This window comes from Leptinotarsa decemlineata, unplaced genomic scaffold (genome assembly GCF_025532065.1).
Source record: "Leptinotarsa decemlineata unplaced genomic scaffold, Ldec_3_MD MMD2_tig00026282_RagTag_RagTag, whole genome shotgun sequence".
Taxonomy (NCBI): domain Eukaryota; kingdom Metazoa; phylum Arthropoda; class Insecta; order Coleoptera; family Chrysomelidae; genus Leptinotarsa; species Leptinotarsa decemlineata.
In genome coordinates, this window is record NW_027412668.1 from 13293122 (window position 1) to 13315192 (window position 22071).

General features: G+C 35.3%; 1 protein-coding gene across 1 annotated transcript; it reads left to right on the forward strand.

Annotated features, from left to right (window-relative positions):
• The first annotated feature begins 7303 nt into the window (after positions 1-7303).
• LOC111506808 (hexamerin 70b) lies at positions 7304-16660 on the forward strand. Its single transcript, XM_023162014.2, has 5 exons — positions 7304-7463; positions 10013-10146; positions 10205-11068; positions 13963-14738; positions 16294-16660. The coding sequence occupies exons 1-5, from the start codon at positions 7403-7405 to the stop codon at positions 16565-16567; spliced, it is 2109 nt and encodes a 702-aa protein (XP_023017782.2). The 5' UTR covers positions 7304-7402; the 3' UTR covers positions 16568-16660.
• Positions 16661-22071: the final 5411 nt, after the last annotated feature.

Below are 22071 nucleotides of genomic sequence, written 5' to 3' on the forward strand. Positions count from 1 at the left end.
ACATAAAAAATGTCATATTATCTTTTTCTTAAGGACAAAACAAAAGCATTACAGGAAAACCCTTGAGTCGCTATCAGAACGGTGCCTGTGCGAAAGTAGCGATTCACAATGGATTTAAATCGCTGGAGATTGAATTCATTTGGTAAAACGTTCTCAGGAAGTTTATTCCACATAAACGCAGTTCTCCAGATGAAAGAGTTCTTAGAGAGTGGAGTTCGAGGTGTACTGAGGTGAACCTCAAAACGATGAGTAGCCATAGTCCGTCGCGTATTTGTGATATGTACCGCTCTTGGAGAAATCAAATGTGCCAATGTGTGAAATGGGCCACAGTGGTAGTGCGCCCGACTCACGATCGGAAGGTCGTGGGTTCGATTCCTGCCTCGACCAGATATTTTTCTCGATATAATTTATCTGGTTGAAGCTGGGATGATTCTGCAACTGTGTTAGGAATCACACGTTAAAAGGTAAGACCTCGTTAGTCCTTAGCTCGCACAAGTTTCTCAACTTCTGAGAGTTGTTGTTCGTATGGGGGCGACAGCTGATTAACGGAAAAACAGATTTAAAACAGATGTTACTTGAACACCTTCCGTAAAAGTATATATAGAAGAGAGACAAATCTTCCAACTTTTGGTTGCACGTGATGTTCGCGTCTCCAATCAGGCATGTGGCTTTTTTCTGGAGGATGGAATCCAGCAACTTCAGGGTATGTTTGGTGGCAGAGCTCCTTATATGAGAACAATACTCCAAAGGTCTGATATGAGCTTTATAAAGTATCAAAAGTTACTGAGGCGTGTACAGTTTTCTGGTTCGGAACAGTGTTCCAAGCTTTCGAGAAGCAGCCTTTGCAGTTCCAGCGACATGATTGTGTTAAGACATATTAGTCTTCATTTTAACCCAACAAACTCATGGAATCTGTTTACTTTCAACCCAATTCGAAATCACTTCTAGATCCTCATTAGGATTTGCAACCTCGGGCTCTGGTGAAAATGTGCCTCACAGCCGATGTCCTGGAATCCAAATGGAAAGACGAGACAAGAACTGTCCTGTCGTCAGCAAAACAATTTCTTGGTTTTTTCCAATAAGTTGTTTAATAAAGCATTCTGTAACGAGAATATACACTCTACTTAACCATTATCTTTGAATTGACAATTATATGTATTTTCTAATTCTTTACAATATGTAGTATTGCAGAAGGAAAAAGTACATTACCCATTTGCGATTGTTGTGACTACTTCGGATTGTGATAAAAAAGAAATTCTCACTGAAATTCCCAACTCATTTCTTCGAAATATACAAGTCAAATATTTTTGGAAATTCATTCAATATTCGTGAAAATTGTTTTTTCTAAATGTGCGAATAGTGAAGTCATGTGTGTGTACAATCTATATAGGTGGGCCACTCCGGCCCTTCAATTGCTAATGCCTAACCTAAAAATCATTCAAACAGCTGTGAATGCTTAGGACACTTTTTTATGGAAACACTTATTCCACTCAATGATCAATGGTCGATCGGAAATATTTTTGAGTTCATTAGTTCAAGTTCAACATACAAACAACCTTATATCAGATATGATTTCAGTTATTTCTGGATCAAATGGCAGTTGAAACTGATACTGTGATGAGTCATTTACCTAAAACAACTTGAGTTTTGTTCTCGACCAAATCACGATATGAAAATATGGAAATATAATTACAATTCTAACAGAAGCTAGTAGTTTTCCACAAGCAGTCACTTGTAGTACACTCGTTTAGAAAAATTTCATGTACTGAAATTGCGAGGAGTTGAATTCACTTGGTCAGATCAAACTCATAAGAAGTCGTGTAGAATTCAATAACTACTTGATTTATTTATTCATTTATTTATTCTATATTTATTACCCATACAGTCCATTATAAAAAATGGCTATTATATATTAATCGTAATCAGGGGCGTCTTTAACCTATATGAGGCCCAGGGCATAATGGATAATGGGGCCCCTATGACTTTGACAGATCAGTATTTTCTTAGAATAGATAAAGGAAGTAGATAAATAAGGTTGAATATTTATTTTTATTAACGATCACATGAAACGAATAGATAAATGTAATACAGGGTGTAACTGAATGAGTGTAAAACATCAAGGAGGTGATTCCTCATCGAAAAAAAGATATAATCTTTCATATAAAGAAACTTCATTGGAGCATCCCTTGTTAAGATACAGCCCCTTGAAGGGGGTACATAAAATTTGTATAACAATTTCTTTCACACGCACTGAAAAAGTTACAATATTGAAATTAACCTGACGTTTTGTATTACTAAAAAGACACTTAGCAAGAAATTTATTTGGTTTACCCCATGGTTGTAAGGGGTGGAAAACGCAACCCCTAAAATTATATTCCAATGTAACTCTTTGTCCCATCATTTGTTTATCATTAAAAAATTTATTTCCGATAACCTATTCCATTCTAAACAAAAAATGTCTCTTGGGTTTTTTGCCCAAAATAAACCAGTTGGCAGTAAAAAATTATTTTACGAACGACTACAGAGATACATCGTCAAAAATGCGAACTGGAGTCATTGTTATTTTGTAGTTAGAACCTGCATTAAGCGAATAAAGGGTAATAAACAAAACTGATTTATTTATAACAAAACACACAACATGTAGAAATCATAGTAAATGTTCAATATGTCTACCTTCAGATATTACGCATGCCTCTAGACGTCGGCGCATTGAGCCACGTATTCGCTCAAATATTCCAGGAGTCTCTCTGATTACCCTGCACGCATCGATGATGCGGTTTCTTGAGTCCTCTACATCGCGAACAGGAGTTCGATGAACCAAATGCTGTAAATGGCCCCAAATAGAGAAATCGAGAGGATTAAGATCCGCGGATCGAGTGGGCCAGTTCTGTGGCCCTTCTCGACCTATCTATTGATTTGCATATGTTTCAGTTAAATGCTAAGTGCTACTTGACTGAAATGGGCGGGAGCCTCATCATGAATAAAAAACATATACTTCTGACGCCCAAAGGGACTTTCTCCATCAGTACTGAATGCACTTCTCTCAGAAATTGAACGTATGCCTCACTATTTAATCGGGGAGGTAGAAAATGAGGTCCAATTAAATCATCCCCAATAACTCCGAGCCACACGTTAAGAGAAAACTGTTCTTGATAGTTAGTTTCGACAATAGCGTGAGGGTTTTCATCAGCCCATATGTGGTAATTATGAAAATTAATAATCTTGTCCCGAGAAAAACTACATTCGTCTTCAGAAAGTCACAATTTCTTCTAATCATCCAATTCAATTGCAAAAAACAAGACTGTTCGGAAAGTCTCGCGATAACAGTGCCTGTACTCGTTGCAGATGGTAAGGGTATAAGAGTTGTTCCTTTAAAATTTGAAATACCGTCATATGAATAACAATTAGCTGGAAAGCAATCTTTCTAGTACTGGTAGTAGGTTGTTCTTCAATCAAATTAAGTACTGTTTCCTCAAGCTGTGGTGTTCGTACTTCTCGATGGCGACCACAATCCTGCGTTCTTTTGTCGAATGAACCATATTCTCATAATCGTTGATGAAGTCGAGCAAATATTCTATGTGAAGGATGCTGCCGTTGAGGATACATTTCAGCATATCTTCTAGAAGCTTCTAACCTATTCCCCTGCGACAGACCGTAAACGTAATGCATATCAGCCATTTCCTCATTTGTGTATGCCATTTTGATAACAAATGAATTATTAAAGTAACACATAAAGAACAGAACAACAACACACAATTAATATTAATTCAATTTCGAAAATTCACAAACTGACAGCGTCATACCAATTTGATTGTCACTATCGCTAATAGCGACCTACTAGATAGATTAGTTTCGTATTTTCGCATTTATGACGATGTATCTCTGTAGTTGTTCCTAAAATAAATTTTTGCTGCAAACTAGTTTATTTTGGGCAAAAACCACAGGAGACATTTTTTGTTTAGAATGAAACAAGCTATCAGTAATAAATTCTTAAATGATAAACAAATAATAAGACAAGAAGTTACATTGGAAATAAATTTTAGGGGTTGCGTTTTCCACCCCTTACAACCATGGGGTAAACTAAATAAATATCTGTGTCTTTTTGGTGGTACAAAACGTCAGATTGATTTCATATTGTAACTTTTTTAGTGTTTGTGAAAAAAAATTTTATACAAACTTTATGTACCCCCTTCAAGGGGCTGTATCTTAACAATTTCTTCGGTTGGTTTTGGTATATTTATTATTAGTCTATTATATCCTTCCAAACTATAATAGGTTCTATCGGAAAGAACTATTTTTACAGCTTTTCTGAAGCCAGTGATGGACTGTATATTTTTGATATAATTTGGAAGGTGGTTGTACATCTTGCACTCGTTATATATAATGGAGTCCTCAACTAGAGTGAAATATGGTAAAGGTAGTTAGATATGGTCACTTTGGCGGGTGGCATATCTACTATCTGTAATGAAATTTTGTTTATGTTTATAAATGAGACACACTGTTTCAAGTATAAATATACACACTACCGTGAGAAGGTTATGTTGCTTGAAGTGAACTCTACACGAATCGCGAAATTTTAATCTCAGGGCTCTTTTTTGTAAAACAAAAACACTTTGAAGAACATTTCCACTGCACACTCCCCAGAATGGGATACCATATCGCAAATGTCACTCTATCAAGGAGTAGTATACTGATTTTGCGATTGTGTAACCTAGTTCTTTTGCAGCAATTTTTACAGCGTAACAACCAGAGGACAATTTTTCATTCAGGTTTTTGACATGTTCATTAAATTTGAGACCGTTGTCAATGTATAGTCCTAAAAATGTAAAAAACATACTGTTTTCAATGATCTGGTGGTGGATAGAAATATCAGATACTGCGCATTTGAAGGACACTATCTTGGTTTTTAATATTTTGAAGGATAAAAGGTTTGAGTAGCACCACTCTTTAACTTTTATTATATCTATGCACAGTTAACTGACAAGAGATGTCAAAATGTATTTTTACAGAAATATTGAATTTAGGTATCTATTTTATTATGAAAACAGGACAGTTGTACAAAAAATTTTGTATGATATTTGTGTTAAAAGTAAGTTTTACTTTGTTCGTGAAATTGCTCAACTCACTACGCTCGTTTCGCAAACTTTTTCACTTACAAAATAGAACCTTACTTTCAACACTCATATCATAAATAGCTATTGCGATTGAAAAATAGTAATCTACAGCCAAAATTTCAATTTTACGTTTTTACTATCCGCACCATAAAATTTTACAAGAAGTCACTATCGAGAAATGAATGAAATAATCGAGTTCATAATCTGGTGGTAATCAAATTACCACCCTGATATAAACCATGACTTAGGGGTCGTCCATGCACCAGCTAATCATGGCAAAATGAATGACCCTCCTTGATATAAAGAACGAATTTATTTTATTTATTAATTTTCAGTGGAATACAAAACAGGACAAACCCAAAAAGAGTATTCACAAATGCTGAGGTAAAAATAACAGTAAATGGTTTGATTGTTATAAATAATATGCAATATTGTGTTATGAACAGTGCAGTGCAGTTCAAATTACAATAGTTGGATATGAAAAGGCTGATTGTATGAACGTTTGAGAGACGTGATGAAGGTTGGGAAAGAATTAGAAAAGATGTCATTTTTTATTGATTTGGATATAGAGTTTTAGGATTTACAACACCTATTCAGGGAAGATTTCAAATGGTAATTAGTTATACTTTGATTTGTTTGGAATGAATATAATCCTCTGGTATTATACATTTATCAAAAGTTGATTCAATATAGAACTGTTGTCCAAACAATTATTTATTATTCACTCTCACAAGTTTCTCAACTTCTTAGAGTTGTCGTTCGTATGGGGGCGACAGCTGATTAATGGAAAAACAGATTTTTTATAGGAACTTGATATCAGCTATTTGGTGTCTATCCGCCCAAGATATCAGATTGGTTTGTATTCTAATTTGTAATAGATCTTTGAGATTATTGAAACATTTTCTATTGATGTAGGTGACAAATTTGCTTTGTATAGATTAGTCTTTCAGTATACGAGATATACAAGGGGTTCCAAATAACTAAAGCAGAACTGAGCTAGCTATTTATATAAGCTATGTGAAGTGTATGAACATAGTTAGTATTACGGAAATTTTGACAAGTCCTGATCAGAAATCCAAGACCTTTGTTGGCTTTTTTTGCAATATAGTTAATATGCGAGTCAAATAATAGCTTAGAGTCATATAATATTCCTAAGTCCTTGACTTCAGATATTTTCTTCAGTTGCTGTTTGTTTATGTGAAATATCACAAGATTATTGATGTCGTTCTGAATGAGGAGTGAATTGTTGGAACATGTCACACTATGGAATACTTTCAAGTCGTCAGCATACATTAAAAAATCGCAGTAGGAAAAACAACTAGATATATCGTTAATATAAATGTTGAAAAGAAGAGGCCCCAGATGGGAGTCTTGAGGGACTTCGGAAGTGATAATAATGAATCTAGAACAATGTTTGCCCAGAGCGACTGCCTGAGACCTATTTGTCTTAGCATATCATCGTCTATACCGATTTCGGCCAGCTTGTCGAGTAAAGTTGCATGATCTATCTTGTCGAATGCCGTGCTGAAATCGGTATAGATGGCATCAACCTGGTAGCCTTTATCCATGCTCTTTAAGAGATATTCAGTATAAATAAATAATTTGGTTTCAATAGAGCGATGTTTTACAAATCCATGCCGTTCATTATTGATTGAGGATCCAACATCAAAATGAACAATTTTCCTGTTTTCCTGTATCACTTCTTACTATCTATTTTTTTTTGTGACAAAATATTTTCCACGAAATGTGGTTTTCACTTTTCATATGACTTCAATGGGAAAACTTCAGTAAAATAAGCAGATTCATATTATTGGGTCACTTGATTGACCAAAAAATGTCATCATCACTGGTCAGATATCAACTGAAAACTTTATACAGGTGCTCTGCACCAATTATGAACAGGAAATATGTTGAAATTGAATATGAAAACTATTGGAAAAGTACCTCTGAAAACACATAATGACTTTCCGTTCTGGAACAAAAAGAAAGAATCTGCTGCTACCTTAGTTGATCAACACGCTTTCTTAATTATTTATCCTCATGAATCGAGAAGTTTTAATATTGCTCAATGCTTGTGAATATTGAAACTTATCATTTGATAAAATTTCCGATGCAACCTGAAAAACACAGGGGTTAAAATTGGCTCATTATCAAAAGCGAATACAACAACAATAATGATTGCAACTAAGGTCAGTGATATATCACGTAAACAATATGTACGTGATTCTGTATAAAAAGATCGCCAATTTCGAGAAGATCAGGCTTGACGGATTGTTTGCGAGACAAACATGAAGATCTCCCTAGTGTTTTTGGTGGGTTTTTGCACAGCTGTGCTCTCGAATCCAGTTGGTAAGACATTATTTTTATTTAAAGCTATCTTAGGTTAGGTTTTGTTGCACTTTTCTCAATAAACGGTTGTCTAACATTTTTAACTTTATTCTGTTGTTTCAGAAACGATTGAAAATAATTTATTTAAGCAATAAATAACAAATATTCAGTCATAGGACTCCCTGGTATGTACAAAATTCGTGACTTTTCAGTCGTTTCAGAGATATTAGGCTGTCAATATTTTTTGAAGAGCTCCAAAACAGCAACTTTGTGATTTCTGATGAGTTCAATTTTTAGTTCAAATTATGAATTTGTTTCTCTATTTTTCAAATTCTTTGGATTGGCTACCAAAGACCATGCTGCTAAAACGACTAACATTTCAAAAAAAATACCTACTTTTAATGATTATCTATACTCGTTCTTGAAAAGAAATTTTATATTTTTTTCTCACCTAGTTCCTGAAGTACTGAATTCGTGAGGAAAACATCACAAGTTTTTTCAGTATTTGTTGATATGAACAAATTTTGATTATTATTGGAGTTGTTTTCCAATAACAAACCATTATTTTAACACCTCGACACGTGTTTCGATAATCAAGTGATTATCTTCAAGAGAAAGATTAAATCTTCCTTTTCAATATGATTATTTAGTGATCGAAACTCCTGTCGGAGAAAATTGAATCTTCCTCTTGAAGATGATCAGTTGGTGACCGAAACATGTGTCGAGGTGTTGAAAATGACGGTTTGGTGTTGGGATGAAACTCCAGTAATATTCATTACTACACTGAAGGTTCCAAACAGTGTATCACAAGTGAACAAATTTTGTCTATAAGTAATTTCTGGTATCTATAGTCGAATCGAAGCAAGTAATATTCACTTATTTTATATTTTTTTTCCGGAATCATAGGGTTGAATGTTGACGACGAGTTTTGATGATATATGATGGAATTGGCCGATGCTTGATGAAAATCCATAACTAACGTATTCAAGAAACACTCTATTGTGAGATTTTCATTAAATAGTTTTACAAAAACGCAACACGTGTTTCGCAATACAATGGCTCTTTCGGGAGTGTCTTTACTAACTGTATTCTACATATTCAATGCTTAGCATACCTAATTTTACCATTTGAACTACCTACCTACTTTACCTGAGTCGTAATTAATTGAATTACCTGAGCTTATGTCCCAGTTTCCATATTTGGAAAAATATTTATTTAAAGAATTCCAGTAATAATTACCCGAATTCATGAATCTACCGATTTCGAGTAATAATTAGTCGAATTATTGAATCTATTGATTTCAAGAATTCAGGTAATTTACTGAATGATCAATTATAATTGAATGACTCCTCGTTATTAAATATTGCCATATTTTTTCTTTTCATTACTTCGGAAAACGTGAGATTAAAAGTCTGGTTAAAGTGGTCCATGAAATGTTTAAAGATAGTTATTATTTAGATATTAGAATTTTCGAATAAATCATTAAGTATTTCATGTTTGGCAGTTTGTGAGAAATAACTAACTCTGTAATCTCAGATTATCCTGTTCTACTGCGAAAGTATTTTAGCATTAGACATTTTCATTCAAAAATATCCAAGTCGTTTTTTAAAATTGTTTCTTCTCGAAGAAATTTAATATATCCATTGACCATCTGTCTAAAAAGTATTGCCATATTTTTTCTTTTCTTAGTTATCAAGATTTTCAATTGAATAATTTTTCATAGTAGTTTATGCTTGGCGGTTTGTGATAAATATATTAGGTTAGGTTAGGTCCAAAGTGAGTGAATCTATTCGATTCTCCACCACAACCCGCAAGGTTTTATTATGGCCCACACCTAGTCGCACTCGACCCAATAAACCCATTTTCTCAACGAAGCCGATTAGTTTGTATGGTGGGTAGTCTTTCAGGTCAGATGGTAAGAGTACGGCTCTGTCAAACTCTGAAAACCTGATTCGGTCACCTGCGGGACAGGTATAAAGTATGTGCTCTGCTGTTTCATTATTTTCTAAACAGAGGCGTCACACACTGTCTTCCGATAGTCTGAGTCTTTGCATATGATGATTCAAAGTGACCTGTAAGAAGACCTGTTAGACATCGTAGTTCATCCCTACTGTAGTGCAACAGCTGTTTGGTATCAAGCTTCGAAGTCCATAAATATTTTTGCCAACCAGGTGTTTAATGTTTGTTTGGCAAAGCCAAAAGCGATACCAATGACAGGTTCTGGTCCTATGAAACTGCTTGCAACACCCTCTTTTGCAAGGGAGTCAGCAGCCTCATTGCCTTCCACGCCAATATGGCCAGGATAAATAACCAACTCTGTATTCTTAGATTATTCAAAAGTACTTTTGTATTAGACCACTTTCATTCAAAAATATACAAGTCGTTTTCAAAAATTGTTTCTCCTCGAAATAATTTCAAGGACTATTGACCGTCTATCTGAAAAAGTATTGCTTCTTTAATTCTGATAAATGGAAGACATTTGGGTTTGAACGAGTTAAGAATATAGTTTCATGAAAAATACTTTCATTATTGTTATAAATGAGTATTTTATTATCAAATATAAATTTCAGCTGATACGAATTACCTTAAAAGGGAGCAACAAATACTGAAACTTTTGTATCATGTGAATCAACCAAGTACTTATCCAGAACACGTGGAGATCGGAAAATCGTGTATGTTCTGTGAAAAAGGATCTTTATATGATGTGAGTTGTCTAACAATCTGAAAATCGAATTGAAAATGTAATATTTGAACCTTTGCAGAAATACGAGAAACGTGAAGTGGTCGACAATTGGGTACAATTTTGGAGATTTGGGCTACTCCCCAGGGGCGAAGTATTTTCAGTATTTTACGAGGAGCACCTGCGCCAAGCTATTGCTCTTTTCAAACTCTTCTACTACGCCAAAACTTACGACGAATTCCACAGAGTCGCAACTTGGGCACGCCAGAATGTTAACGAAGGAATGTTTGTTTACGCATTTTCCGTAGCTATCATCCACAGACCCGACTGTCGCAGACTTATGCTTCCTCCAATTTATGAAATCAAGCCCCACTATTTCTTCGACAAAGAAGTAATCAACAAAGCCTACTACTACAAGCAAGTACATAATTCTCGAGACGTACACCAAAACCCTGGAAGTTTTCCAGGATACACCATTCAGACAAACTACACCCATGACCACATGAATTTGGGACATGAACAGTCGTTGTCTTACTTCCTGGAAGATATTGATATGAATTCTCTATACTATTATTACAATCTTTACTATCCATTCTGGATGAGCAGTGAAGAGTTCGGATGGAAAGATTCGAATCGTGGATATCTTTACTATTTTGCTCACCAGCAACTGCTAGCGAGGTACTATTTGGAACGTATGGCTAATGGTGCCGGAGATATTCACACACTAGATGTAGATTCACCCATTCAGACACCCTATAATCCGTCCATGGTTTATCCTTGTGGAGCAGAATTTCCGAGTAGACCCAAATTCGCCAAATTGCATGAATATTTCTTCAACTATGGCAAAAAGTGGAGCTGGAGCAGATTTGGAACCAATAGCTTCGATTTCATGGCTGACTATGACAGGCGTATGAACGATGCCATCGACCAAGGATTTGTTTTTGATGTAAGTAATAGCTTAAACGACGTAGGAATTTAACTGTCCAGTACCAGCACTCTGTAAAGTATGAAAGTACCTAAGTTACTAATACCAAGTACGTCAAAGTATGGCAGTAAACAGTACCGAGAACTTACCTACCTCTACTCAATCAAGTGCAATAATTTTGTTTATGAGGTAGGTCGGAATGAGTTTCTTGGTTAACGGCTATCGTTCTCATATGGACAATAACCAAATTTCAGAGTAGGATGAATTCGATACAAATTAATAGATTTTCAGGAGATCAACTGTTTCGAGAATATAAAAAAAATTCATTGATAGTTTGTTCATGACTTTTTTTGATATTGTAAACACAATTATTAAACAAAAAATATTAGAAAACCTCCCAGGAAAATGATTTACAAGAGAGTGTGGATGATCAACTAGGTTTATTCGGGATTTATAGTACCGAAAAAGTTTTGACTTATGTTTCCTTTAAAAATATATCGTGAGATCCATGAACAAAATACCGTTTTATTGAAAAAAAAAATGATAAAAATAATGTTTTTTCATCATTGAATCCTCCAGAATCTCAATCAGATTACTCTGCAGCAATGGAAAAAAATAATTAGTACAAATATTTTTCTGGGAAAAAACCTGGGAAAAAACCTGTCAAAAAAATTGTTTTCGAAATTTGTTTTGTCTATAACTCTCCCGAACCGCTAGGTATATACTCATGAAACTTCATATTTTCAGAAAACACTTTCAATGGGGAAATCGAATATGAATGAAATATAGGGTGTTGTTCAAATAAAAAAACCATTTATTGAGATTCCATTTACAAGTTTTTTTCAATTACCAAATAACTTATCAAATGAGTTTCCATTTTGAATTTTCTAGAATGCTCGGTACATACTCATAAAATTGAACATTTTTCAAGAGGAATTCGAATATAGAAGGAAATATATGGCATTATTCAAAAAAGTACAAAAATCGATGCAGTTTTCTATTTCTAATTCTCACTCGAAAACATATGCATCTTATTTTTCATACCATAAGCCTATTGCCTCAGTTTCACAATTAACCACAAATTACTAATGTATCCGATGAAGAAAATAATAAATGAAAATGAGAAATCTACTGAAAAATGTTAATTTATCAGTGAAAAGAAGTTTTAGTTCAGTCGTGTGGTCTAAAGACACTCGCTTTTATTGGTTTGAATATGCTGTCGGATGAAATATTCTGGAAAACTAAAAGAATATCATGGATACGTTGATTGGATCACTTATATAGGAACTGAGCTCATTTTCATATCATTTAAAAGAAATGCCTGAACGTTATCGGTTCCGGTTGATCACTTTTTTTTCAAAATTAAGGATAATTGTGAATGCTCCTTACACACTCATAAACTTTTACAACTTTCAAGATATATAGAAGGAAAAATATGCCATTCTTTAAAAAAACGAATTTTAACACCCCACAATTCTTCTAGGTACCCTGTATATATTTTTTTAAATAATTCGGAAAAATCTAATGTTTAAAACAATATTTTTTGATAACTTCACTCCTTTATCTCAAACTTCTGATGGAATCTCGATGCGACACACCCTGTATCTCCAGTTTTTATTGTAGTCACTGCATTTAGTGTTTATAAGATCGAATTCAATGGTAAATTGTAGATCAACGCATAGTGTTCAAGCTTGTCGCCTACTTGTCCGGCACAGCACAGCACGGCGCTGTCCGTCGCCTGATGGCGACGGGTAGTAGCATCGCCCACTTGTCCAGCTAGAACCAGCATACTGAAGGTGCGGTTTGTTCGATTTCGAGGGAGAGCGGTGACAGAAAAATGTCTATCATGAGCAGTTCTGACGAGGACGTCGTCATTATAGTGGCCGCATTATTGAATGTAGAAGAAAATAGTCACAAAAAGGTATGTTGTGGGTCCATCCCATTAATCAAAAGAGGGTAAATCTGGGAGAGTTTCATCATCTTTTCAACGACCTGAAAGAAGACGAGGAGAAATTTTTCCAGTATTTCCGAATGACTCCAGGCAAATTTTCAGAACTTCTGGATATTCCAGAGCCTGCCTTAACAAACAACTCAATTTCTCCTGTCAATTTTTATAAGTACCGTCTGACACTGTGGTGTCAACTGATGGAATAGATAAACAGACAGACAGAAACTCACCACGCACGATGTGACAAGTTGATGCTGGCAAGCGCTAGCCGGCGAAGAGCTCACTTGGCCAGTCCGTCACGGCACGTGCCGTTATTTGCCGGACAGGATCATAGAGCTAGAATCTTTTCTGGCGGCGGACGTTCTTGGCTGTGCCGTGCCGAGTTAGTGGGCGATTGTCCATTGATTTTCATTGTTTCAATCCTATACGTATTTTGATGGGAGGGCCGTGGTGTGCTGCGCCGGAGTGGGCGACAAGCTTTACTATGTAATGTAATCTTACAAAAGAAAAGTCTAATCAATCAGTAGCTTATATTCACAATTTTTAGTGATTTATTGAAAGTATAATAGGTTCGAATTAGATGTTTTATGAAACAAAATGTAATTTATAATCTAAGCTAACTATCCAGATTTTCGGTTCAATCAACATCAAAATACTACATTTTTTCAATGCTGATGTGTTTGGAAGATTTTTGACAAATTCGTCGAACACTTTTCTACTTTTACATTTTTGCTCTAGTGAAAAATGTACAGTGTTTGCTTTTTTTTACGAATATCTGAAGGAAAAACACTCCACTAGTAAGTTAATCTTTTTACTTCTCAGCTGAAATGTCCACTCTTCTTCATTATTCTCATAAACTAGCATTCTCCATTCGATTCCGTAGTGTGGAAGTCAATCATTTTTAGAAATATGGAGCGATAAGTAAAATAAAGATGACTAAGAATAAACTTTATATTTGTATTCACAGACCAAAGGCAACAAAATCGAACTGAACACTCCCGAAGGCTTTAACGTTCTTGGAAACCTCATCCAAAGCAACTGGGACAGCCCTAACCGCAAATTTTACGGAGCATTATGGAGCTATCTTCGCCATTTCTTCGGTTATTCTTATGCGCCAGTAAATAACTACCGGGAGGTTCCTTCAGCTCTGGAGCACTATGAAACATGCATGCGAGATCCTATGTTCTTCCAAATAGCGAAGAAAATGATTATGAAATTCCAGAGGTACCTTTCCGATCTACCACCGTATACCGAAGAAGAGTTGCTGTTCCCAGGAGTTTCAGTTGAAGGTTTGGAATTCGATCCGCTTATCACATATAACGACTGGTCCTATTCTGACCTGACCAACGGCGTGTTCTATAACAACCAGGAAGACGCCAAAACTTTCGACATCAGAGTGCGACAGTATCGCTTGAACCACAAACCGTTCACCTACAAGATCAAAGTCACCTCGGACAAAGCCCAAAAAGCAGTTGTGAAAGTTTTCATGGGACCTGCATACGACAAAAACGGTGAAACTATGTTTTTGAATGAGAACCGATTGAACTTTTTGATATTGGAGCATTTCGTACACGATCTCAAGGCTGGAGAAAACGTTATCACTCGCAGTTCCCACGAAATGAGATTCTACGCTCCTGACAAAATGTCCTTCAGAGATATGTACAAGAGAGTGAAAGCTGCTCTTGAAGGAGATGGGGAATTCAAAATTGACGAAAGGCAGAACTACTTCCATTGGCCACAAAGGTAAGAATGATAATACGATGACTTATGTGTGAGGAAATGATTTATTTCGTATTGTTTATCGTCAGTTAAAGGTCCAGAATGCGAATCTTCAACTAATTTAAATCAAGTTTCTATAGAAGCTTCAGACCTGCCTGCAACACTTTTTTCCTGGCCCTGGTTTGGAACATGATCAAGAGTAGACACTTACATCACCTCATGATTCGATTAGATAGGGGGTGGATCCAAAGTGAGCGGTTCTATTCGACTCTTCATGACAACCCCCGATGGTTCATTTTGGCTTGAACCCACTCAGACACAACCAAATGGAACCACCTTCCCAATTGAGCTGATTACTTATTCGATGAGTGATTTTTCAGATCAGTTGGCAAGGTGAAACTCTGCAAACGGGTAAATCTGATCCTGTCCACGACAGGGTAGATACAGCTTATGTGCTCTGAAATTTCATTTTGGAAAATATAACACTCTAAAGTTAATAGACTATGGAATCTAGAAAGGACTTGATCGATGGTGAGTCGACTACCTTCGTTAGGTTGGTGAGCAACACAAATGTTAAGCTCATGATTTCAAGCTTCTTGATTTGACTATTTTCTGTGAGGTTCCCTTTCCCCCTTTCTTCTGATTTGTAGTTCTTGAATTTCATGACTACTTTCAATTTTCAACATCGCTTCTCTATCTCTGGATCTTTCGAGTGGGTTGGATTGGGTCGAAATTGTTTTTACTTCAACCAGCTGTCGTCTCGATACGAATAGATTTTACCGTGTGATTGGGGCAGTTGTGATTCTCAGTACGGATGTTTCCATCAACAACATACCCCAGATTTATAAAAATTAGTTCGTGCTCCACTGGAATGTTTTTGCAACGTGTTTCCAGCAAATATATTGAGCAAAATATATCTAGATCCCTAACGATATCGAAAAGCTTATCTCAGATAGCAAGAGTAAAACCAAATCCTGCTATATGCTGGACCAAGGTAGGGTAGGCACAGAGTATATGCTCTGCTGTTTCATCATCATCCAACCAGACAGTGACCTGAAAGTAGGCCTGTTAGACGACGTAGACGACGAACAATGTTTTGGTTATGTACTCCGATAGATGTAGAATTACTTTGAAAGGTGTCAATCTTGGTAGTTTTTACCAGTCGTTTGAAACTTTTCATGCAGTCCAGGAAATCAGTGTTTATTTGGAAAAGCCTGGAGCAATACCAATTATAGGTTCTGGTTCAATGAAACTGCTCACACTAGAAGTTGATATCACTGATGAAACCATATTTGAATAACGACCAGAAAGATTGATGCCTTCCGCTTGAACGTGAAATGTGACTCAATTCCTCTTTCTCAAACAGCAAAGAACTATGATACAGTTGTGGACATAAATACTCTCCTCGCCAAAACGACAACAAAAAGGCAGAGAAACCGCCTTTCGCTTCAATGAATTTTTTAATGCATGAAGACAACAAATATGAACTAGAAATTTCCATATTTATTCTGATTAACTCGTTCACATACTTACCTCAATTGAAACGGTAAACAATAATATGAATATATGAATTTTCCAGATTTATGCTACCAAGAGGTTCTTCAGCTGGTACACCATACAGATTCTTTGTTATCGTTTATCCATACGAGCCTTACCATGAAGGAAAATACGAGACTGATGGAATTCCTGCTCCTGGTAGTGGTGGCGTTTTCATCGACAATCGAACCGCTGGTTTTCCATTCGACAGAGTGATTCGGTTTGAGAAGATGTGGTACCCACTTGCCAACGGACAATTCCAGGAAGCCAAAGTATACTTCAAAGACATCTACGATATTAATGCTCCTCATCATTAGACTGGAAATTCACCGATACTTTTCGATATGCCGGATTATGAAATATGTGAATATTGTGAAATGAATTAAATATGTATTGAATGAATTAATGAATCGCAAGAGTTTTTTTTTCATGGACGTGTGTGAGTAACTGAACGTATCTCCAGTAGAACACAAGTTTCCAATTCAGATATAATTAATTACCTGTCACAAAAAGTAACGCACTACTTCATTAATGACAAATGAAATATTCACCAATGAAATGTTCTGGATTCAATCGAAACGAATTGTTTACCAATATAACAAAATCCACCCAGGAATAAAAACGGTATCCATGAGTAGCTGAGGAAATATTGTAGTGAAGATAAGTAGAAACTGGGCTTTCAGAAGTTTTGCTTTTAGATTTATGAAGACGCAATGAAAAAAATATCTCTTCATCACATTTTGAACCAAAGTGAATTGAAAAATGTCATCGAAGCCAGCGAGATTCGACTCAGCATGAGAATCATACGGCCAAAGTATTGAATTCAGGTACTCGTAGGAAAAAACAAACAATTGAGAAATAGAATTGAACAACTCAGGAATAACGTAACCAAGGAAAACAATATTGTGTTCGGTATAACTACACCCAGTCAAGCATTTACTGCTGATTTGATTTGTTGGGAACTTGATGATCTCATATGAGTAGACCTGATAGGTTGATCAGATAATTTTTCCAATTCAGAATGAATTCACACATAATCTCAAGAAAAATAAGATTTTCTAATGTCGAAGAATCTCTCAAAAGACGAACAATAAAAACGGAGAATTTTGAGATGTTAACTTGAAGAATCAAATCTTCATTAATATAGTCTTTTTCAACTAAAATAACTTTTTTAATCCTTTTCTGCCAGTGTTCTTCGGTAATACTAGATACTTCCTCTTCAATTAGCTCTATTACCTTCTTTTCAGATTTTGGAAAATTATTTTTACGCCTGATGCTCCGTTACAATTTTCCCTAGATCAACTCGATGGGATTGAAAAAAAATTAGGGAAAAGTCTCAGTATGGTGTGTCCATACTTTTCAGCAATACTCTTGAAGGCATACACCTTTTCAAATGTTTTTGTCTGTGAAACTTTAAGTAGTTAGTTTTTGGTATAGTAATGTTCAAAATACAAATTGTTATCCATTAAAAAACTTTGTATTTCATCTTTTCTCGGATTTTTATTCGGTACTTTGATGAGTTGTCGCGAATGATTGATAGCGTTGTCAAGAACTATAACATTATTCGAATGTAAATTTGGGATCAATGAGCTTTAAACCATTCCTCAAAAATATTAGCTTCTAGTTCTCATTTATTTATTTATTTATTCAATACATCCAGCAGGCCAAAAAGCCCATTTACAGGTGTATAGAATTAGAAATATGATAATTATACATATAGTGAGATTAATTTTAAATGAAACAAAAAATCTCTTTTTTGGATTGTTTGAACGTTGGAAAAATATATCTACACTAGGAACATTATTAACACATTATGATAGTCAACATTCCAGACTTCAAGTTTTTTCCACATAATTTCAAAGAATTCAGAACCCTTCCTTCAGTTCCTTCGCAATGCATAATGATAAGTCGCGATCCTTTGTTTGCAGGCATGTTGAGCGTACACATTCTCGAACTATCAGTCCACCCTTTCGTCACTGTGTCGTGAGAGTCATACCAAGTTTCGTCCAAATAAAAATTTTGCCGTTGTTCTTGTCTATATTTAGTTATTTGTTCTTTGTATTTGTTACGCAATTCCACTATTCTTCTGCTTTCCATAATTGCTTGATGTTTGTTTTTTATTTTAAATCTAAATTCTAGTTTCTTTATCCGATTCTGAAGAGTTTAGTCAGCAACTCACATTATGGCCGGAAGTATTGAGTTTCTTCCTTATGATTTCAGTTGTAGGAGGGTTTCAAATTTGCTATCTGTATGGATGACGCTAAATTGGAATTTTTCCAAACACAAAATTCTCTTATCGACATACATTACACCTTTTTCTCTACTGTACCAACTTAACTTTTCTTACAAATGACAAAATGACAGAATTGCAAACTTAAACTATGTTTATTAACAGTTTTTGACTATTTTATGTACAGTTGAGAAAGAAATTTCAGTCAAATCTGATATTCCTTGTAATAGTTTGTTTCCCTCGAAACCAAACTTGAGATGTAGATTCTTATTTACATTGAAACATACTCTCTGTATTTCAATATTCGAATGCATAAGAATCTTATTCACTGGTATCCCCTTTTCACATTATTCACCATCGCTATTGGAATCACTACACCGGAAAAAGTCTTCGTTGTTATCACACTCGTTATTACTATTAGCACTTATCCAAGGACGCCACATTTCAAACAGATAACAAAAGTTTTAAGTAATTATAACTGCACCAATATCGAATTTCAACACTCAAATCGCGATCAGTTCCTGAACTGAACATTGACTAAACGACTCTTATAACCATCCTCGCATTACATTCGTCACCGTAACATGACTTCAAATTTAATTTTATGACTCTCCAGCCAATCATAAAACTCAATTGGCAATAATATTCCAATACGAACCGCCTAGTATACAGTCCGCGTGGACTAGTTGGCAGCGGCTTCATTTCTCTGTATTGGCTTTTTTGGCCTTTGAGATTGCCGACAGCTTTAACTATGTACAATACCGGTTACTTCGACTATACCGTAATGTTCGATTTACCGGCCACAAATAAGTGAACGGTAAGTTGATTTACTGGACAGAATTAACCTTCATAAACTCTAGCGGGGTACAGCTGAACCCCAGACATGAATTTTTGGGTATATTTTCTAATATATTTTTTTTTACCTAATATCCTTCGAGCTATGCTTCTTAAATATATATCTGAATTGGTATACAAAATTTTGAATAAATTGCTTTTTATTGTAACTAATTATAAAGAATTTTGTTGCTTGGTGTCCAGATGCACTCCGTTCGGTATATAACGACAGGTATAAATTTTGCCTACGTTAAAAACCAACCGGGGTACAAATTAATCCCAAATTGTTCAAATGACGGAGATTCCCCGTTTCTTGGTGTCAACACTCTCGGGGATTCCCAATTTATTTGTACACCTATTTTCTCAATATAATTTAAGGGTGTTTAGTCACGTTTACAGTTGATTGTCGAGTACGCGTTTATAAAAATGAGTGAACCACGAAAGTTTATAAATGAAAATAAGGTAACCGACGAAGAACTATTGGCGATATTAGAAACTGACGCTTTAGACCGTTATTTTATTGATTTACAACTAGAGGATGGTTCAAGTGATATTGAGGAGACTGACATAGTGACTGAAACTGATGAGATAGATGACGTTTTACAAGTTAGTGATAGGGAAAATGAGTCGACAGATTCTGCAGATGAAATAGGCCCGTCAATAAACTTTTATACAGATCATCCAACTTATTCGTCTAAAGATGGTAGTGTGTGGGCAAAGGTTCCTTTTACTACGAACATCAAGAGACGAAAATGTAATATTCAGAAGGTTTCACCAGGTTTCACTAGATATAGTTCCCAATTTTCCACCATAAAAGAAGCTTTTGAACTACTTCTTTCACAAGATATTATGGATGTGATTTTATCGGAGACAAATAGAAAAGCCGAATCATATTATGCGAGAAATGAGAAGGCCTTTTCTCCTTTTGTGCAAGAAGAACTGGAAGCATTTATTGGTTTGCTTATTATTTTTGGAGCCTGGCACGCTGCTAAAGAGCCAATTTGTGTACTTTGGAGCCAAGATCCAACTTTATGTCGGCCTCTAGTACCATCTGCCTTGTCTCGCTACAGATTCCAAAATATTATGTGCTTTCTAAGATTCGACAATTTTGAAACAAGAAAAGAAAGAAAACGCACTGATAAATTGGCCCCAATCAGAGATGTTTTTGATGGTTTTGTAGCAAATTGCAAGAAATCTTTATTTCCATCTGAACATTTGTGCGTGGAAGAGCAGTTAGTCCCATTCCGAGGCAAGGCCCTTTTCGGGTTTACATGAAGAGTAAGTACGGTTTAAAAATTTGGGCATTGGCTGATTGTAGTTTAGCATATACAGTGAATATGCAACCTTATTTAGGTAAGTTTTTTGATGAAAAAAATGTACATTTTTAATACAGAATAATTATTTTAGGCAAAGTAGGAAACAAACCGGAGAAAGGCCAAGGACAAAGGGTAGTGTTAGACCTGGTAAACCATTTATCTTCAGGATATGGAATAACTACTGATAACTTTTTTACCAGTATTGAGTTAGCTAATATGCTTTTAGATGAAAACCTTACCTTGTGTGGTATACTGCGTAAAAATAAAACTTGTATTCCAAAAGAACTACTTCCAGTAAGATATAAGAAGGACTTTTCAAAAGAACTACTTCCAGTAAGATATAAGAAGGACTTTTCAAGTATGTTTGCTTTTATGGAAAATAAAACCTTAGTTTTTTACGTACCAAAAAAAAATGCGGCAGTTATTTTTTTATCGACTGAACATAACGATGACAAAATAAGTGGAGAAGAAACTAATTACAAACCAGACATTATCTCACAATACAATAAAACAAAGGGTGCAGTGGACACAACAGATAAATTAGCGAAGGAATTCACGACACAAAGAAAAAGTAATCGGTGGCCAATGGCAACATTTTTTCATCTGCTGGACATTGGTGGCATCAATGCCTATAAACTTTGGATGTTGAAAAATCCAGATTGGAAAAAAATCGCTTGGATAGGAGAAGAATGTTTTTGTTGGAGTTGGGCCAAGAATTAATTAGAAAAAACATAATTTGTAGATACCAAAATAACAAGTCGTTACATTCCAATATAAAACAATCCATCATAACCATTTTGCCAAAATTAAACGTAAGGAACGAACAACCTGTTCCCGTTATTGGCAGAAAGCAGCGACGTTTCTTATGCGAGAGAAGTAAAGACAGGAAATCTCGAAAGTTTTGTATTCGGTGCAATCAATTCGTGTGTGCAGAACATTCAAAAAATATAACAGTTTGTAACAGGTGTGATAATTAAATCATTATTTAAATTGTCACTGAAGTGCTTGTTCTTTTTTCATAATTATTTTTGTTTTTATTATTCCTAATCTTTTCATACTATTTTTTCAAAATGTGTTTACTCATTTATCAATGCTGACAACTTTTTTATGTAAAAATATATTTTTTTATAAGCAGAATGTGTGTTTTTTTAATATTCCCTAATTATAACATTGAAAAAATAATAATAAGCCAAAAAAATGTTGGGGTGCATTTGGACCCCACTCCGTATTTAATGTAAGTTTTTGACCACGGGTTTATGAAGGTTAAATAGATACATTTCATCAATTTCGTTGCAAATGATGTTGCACGGAAGGCATTCAAACCATTTCCGGACCATTCTGCGAATAATGACTGAGGCTGAAGATTCTCCTCCTGTTCCAGAAGCTCAAGTCACGTAACATTCGAGGAAGAAATAGTCACGCCCCTTTCATTTGTCGGATC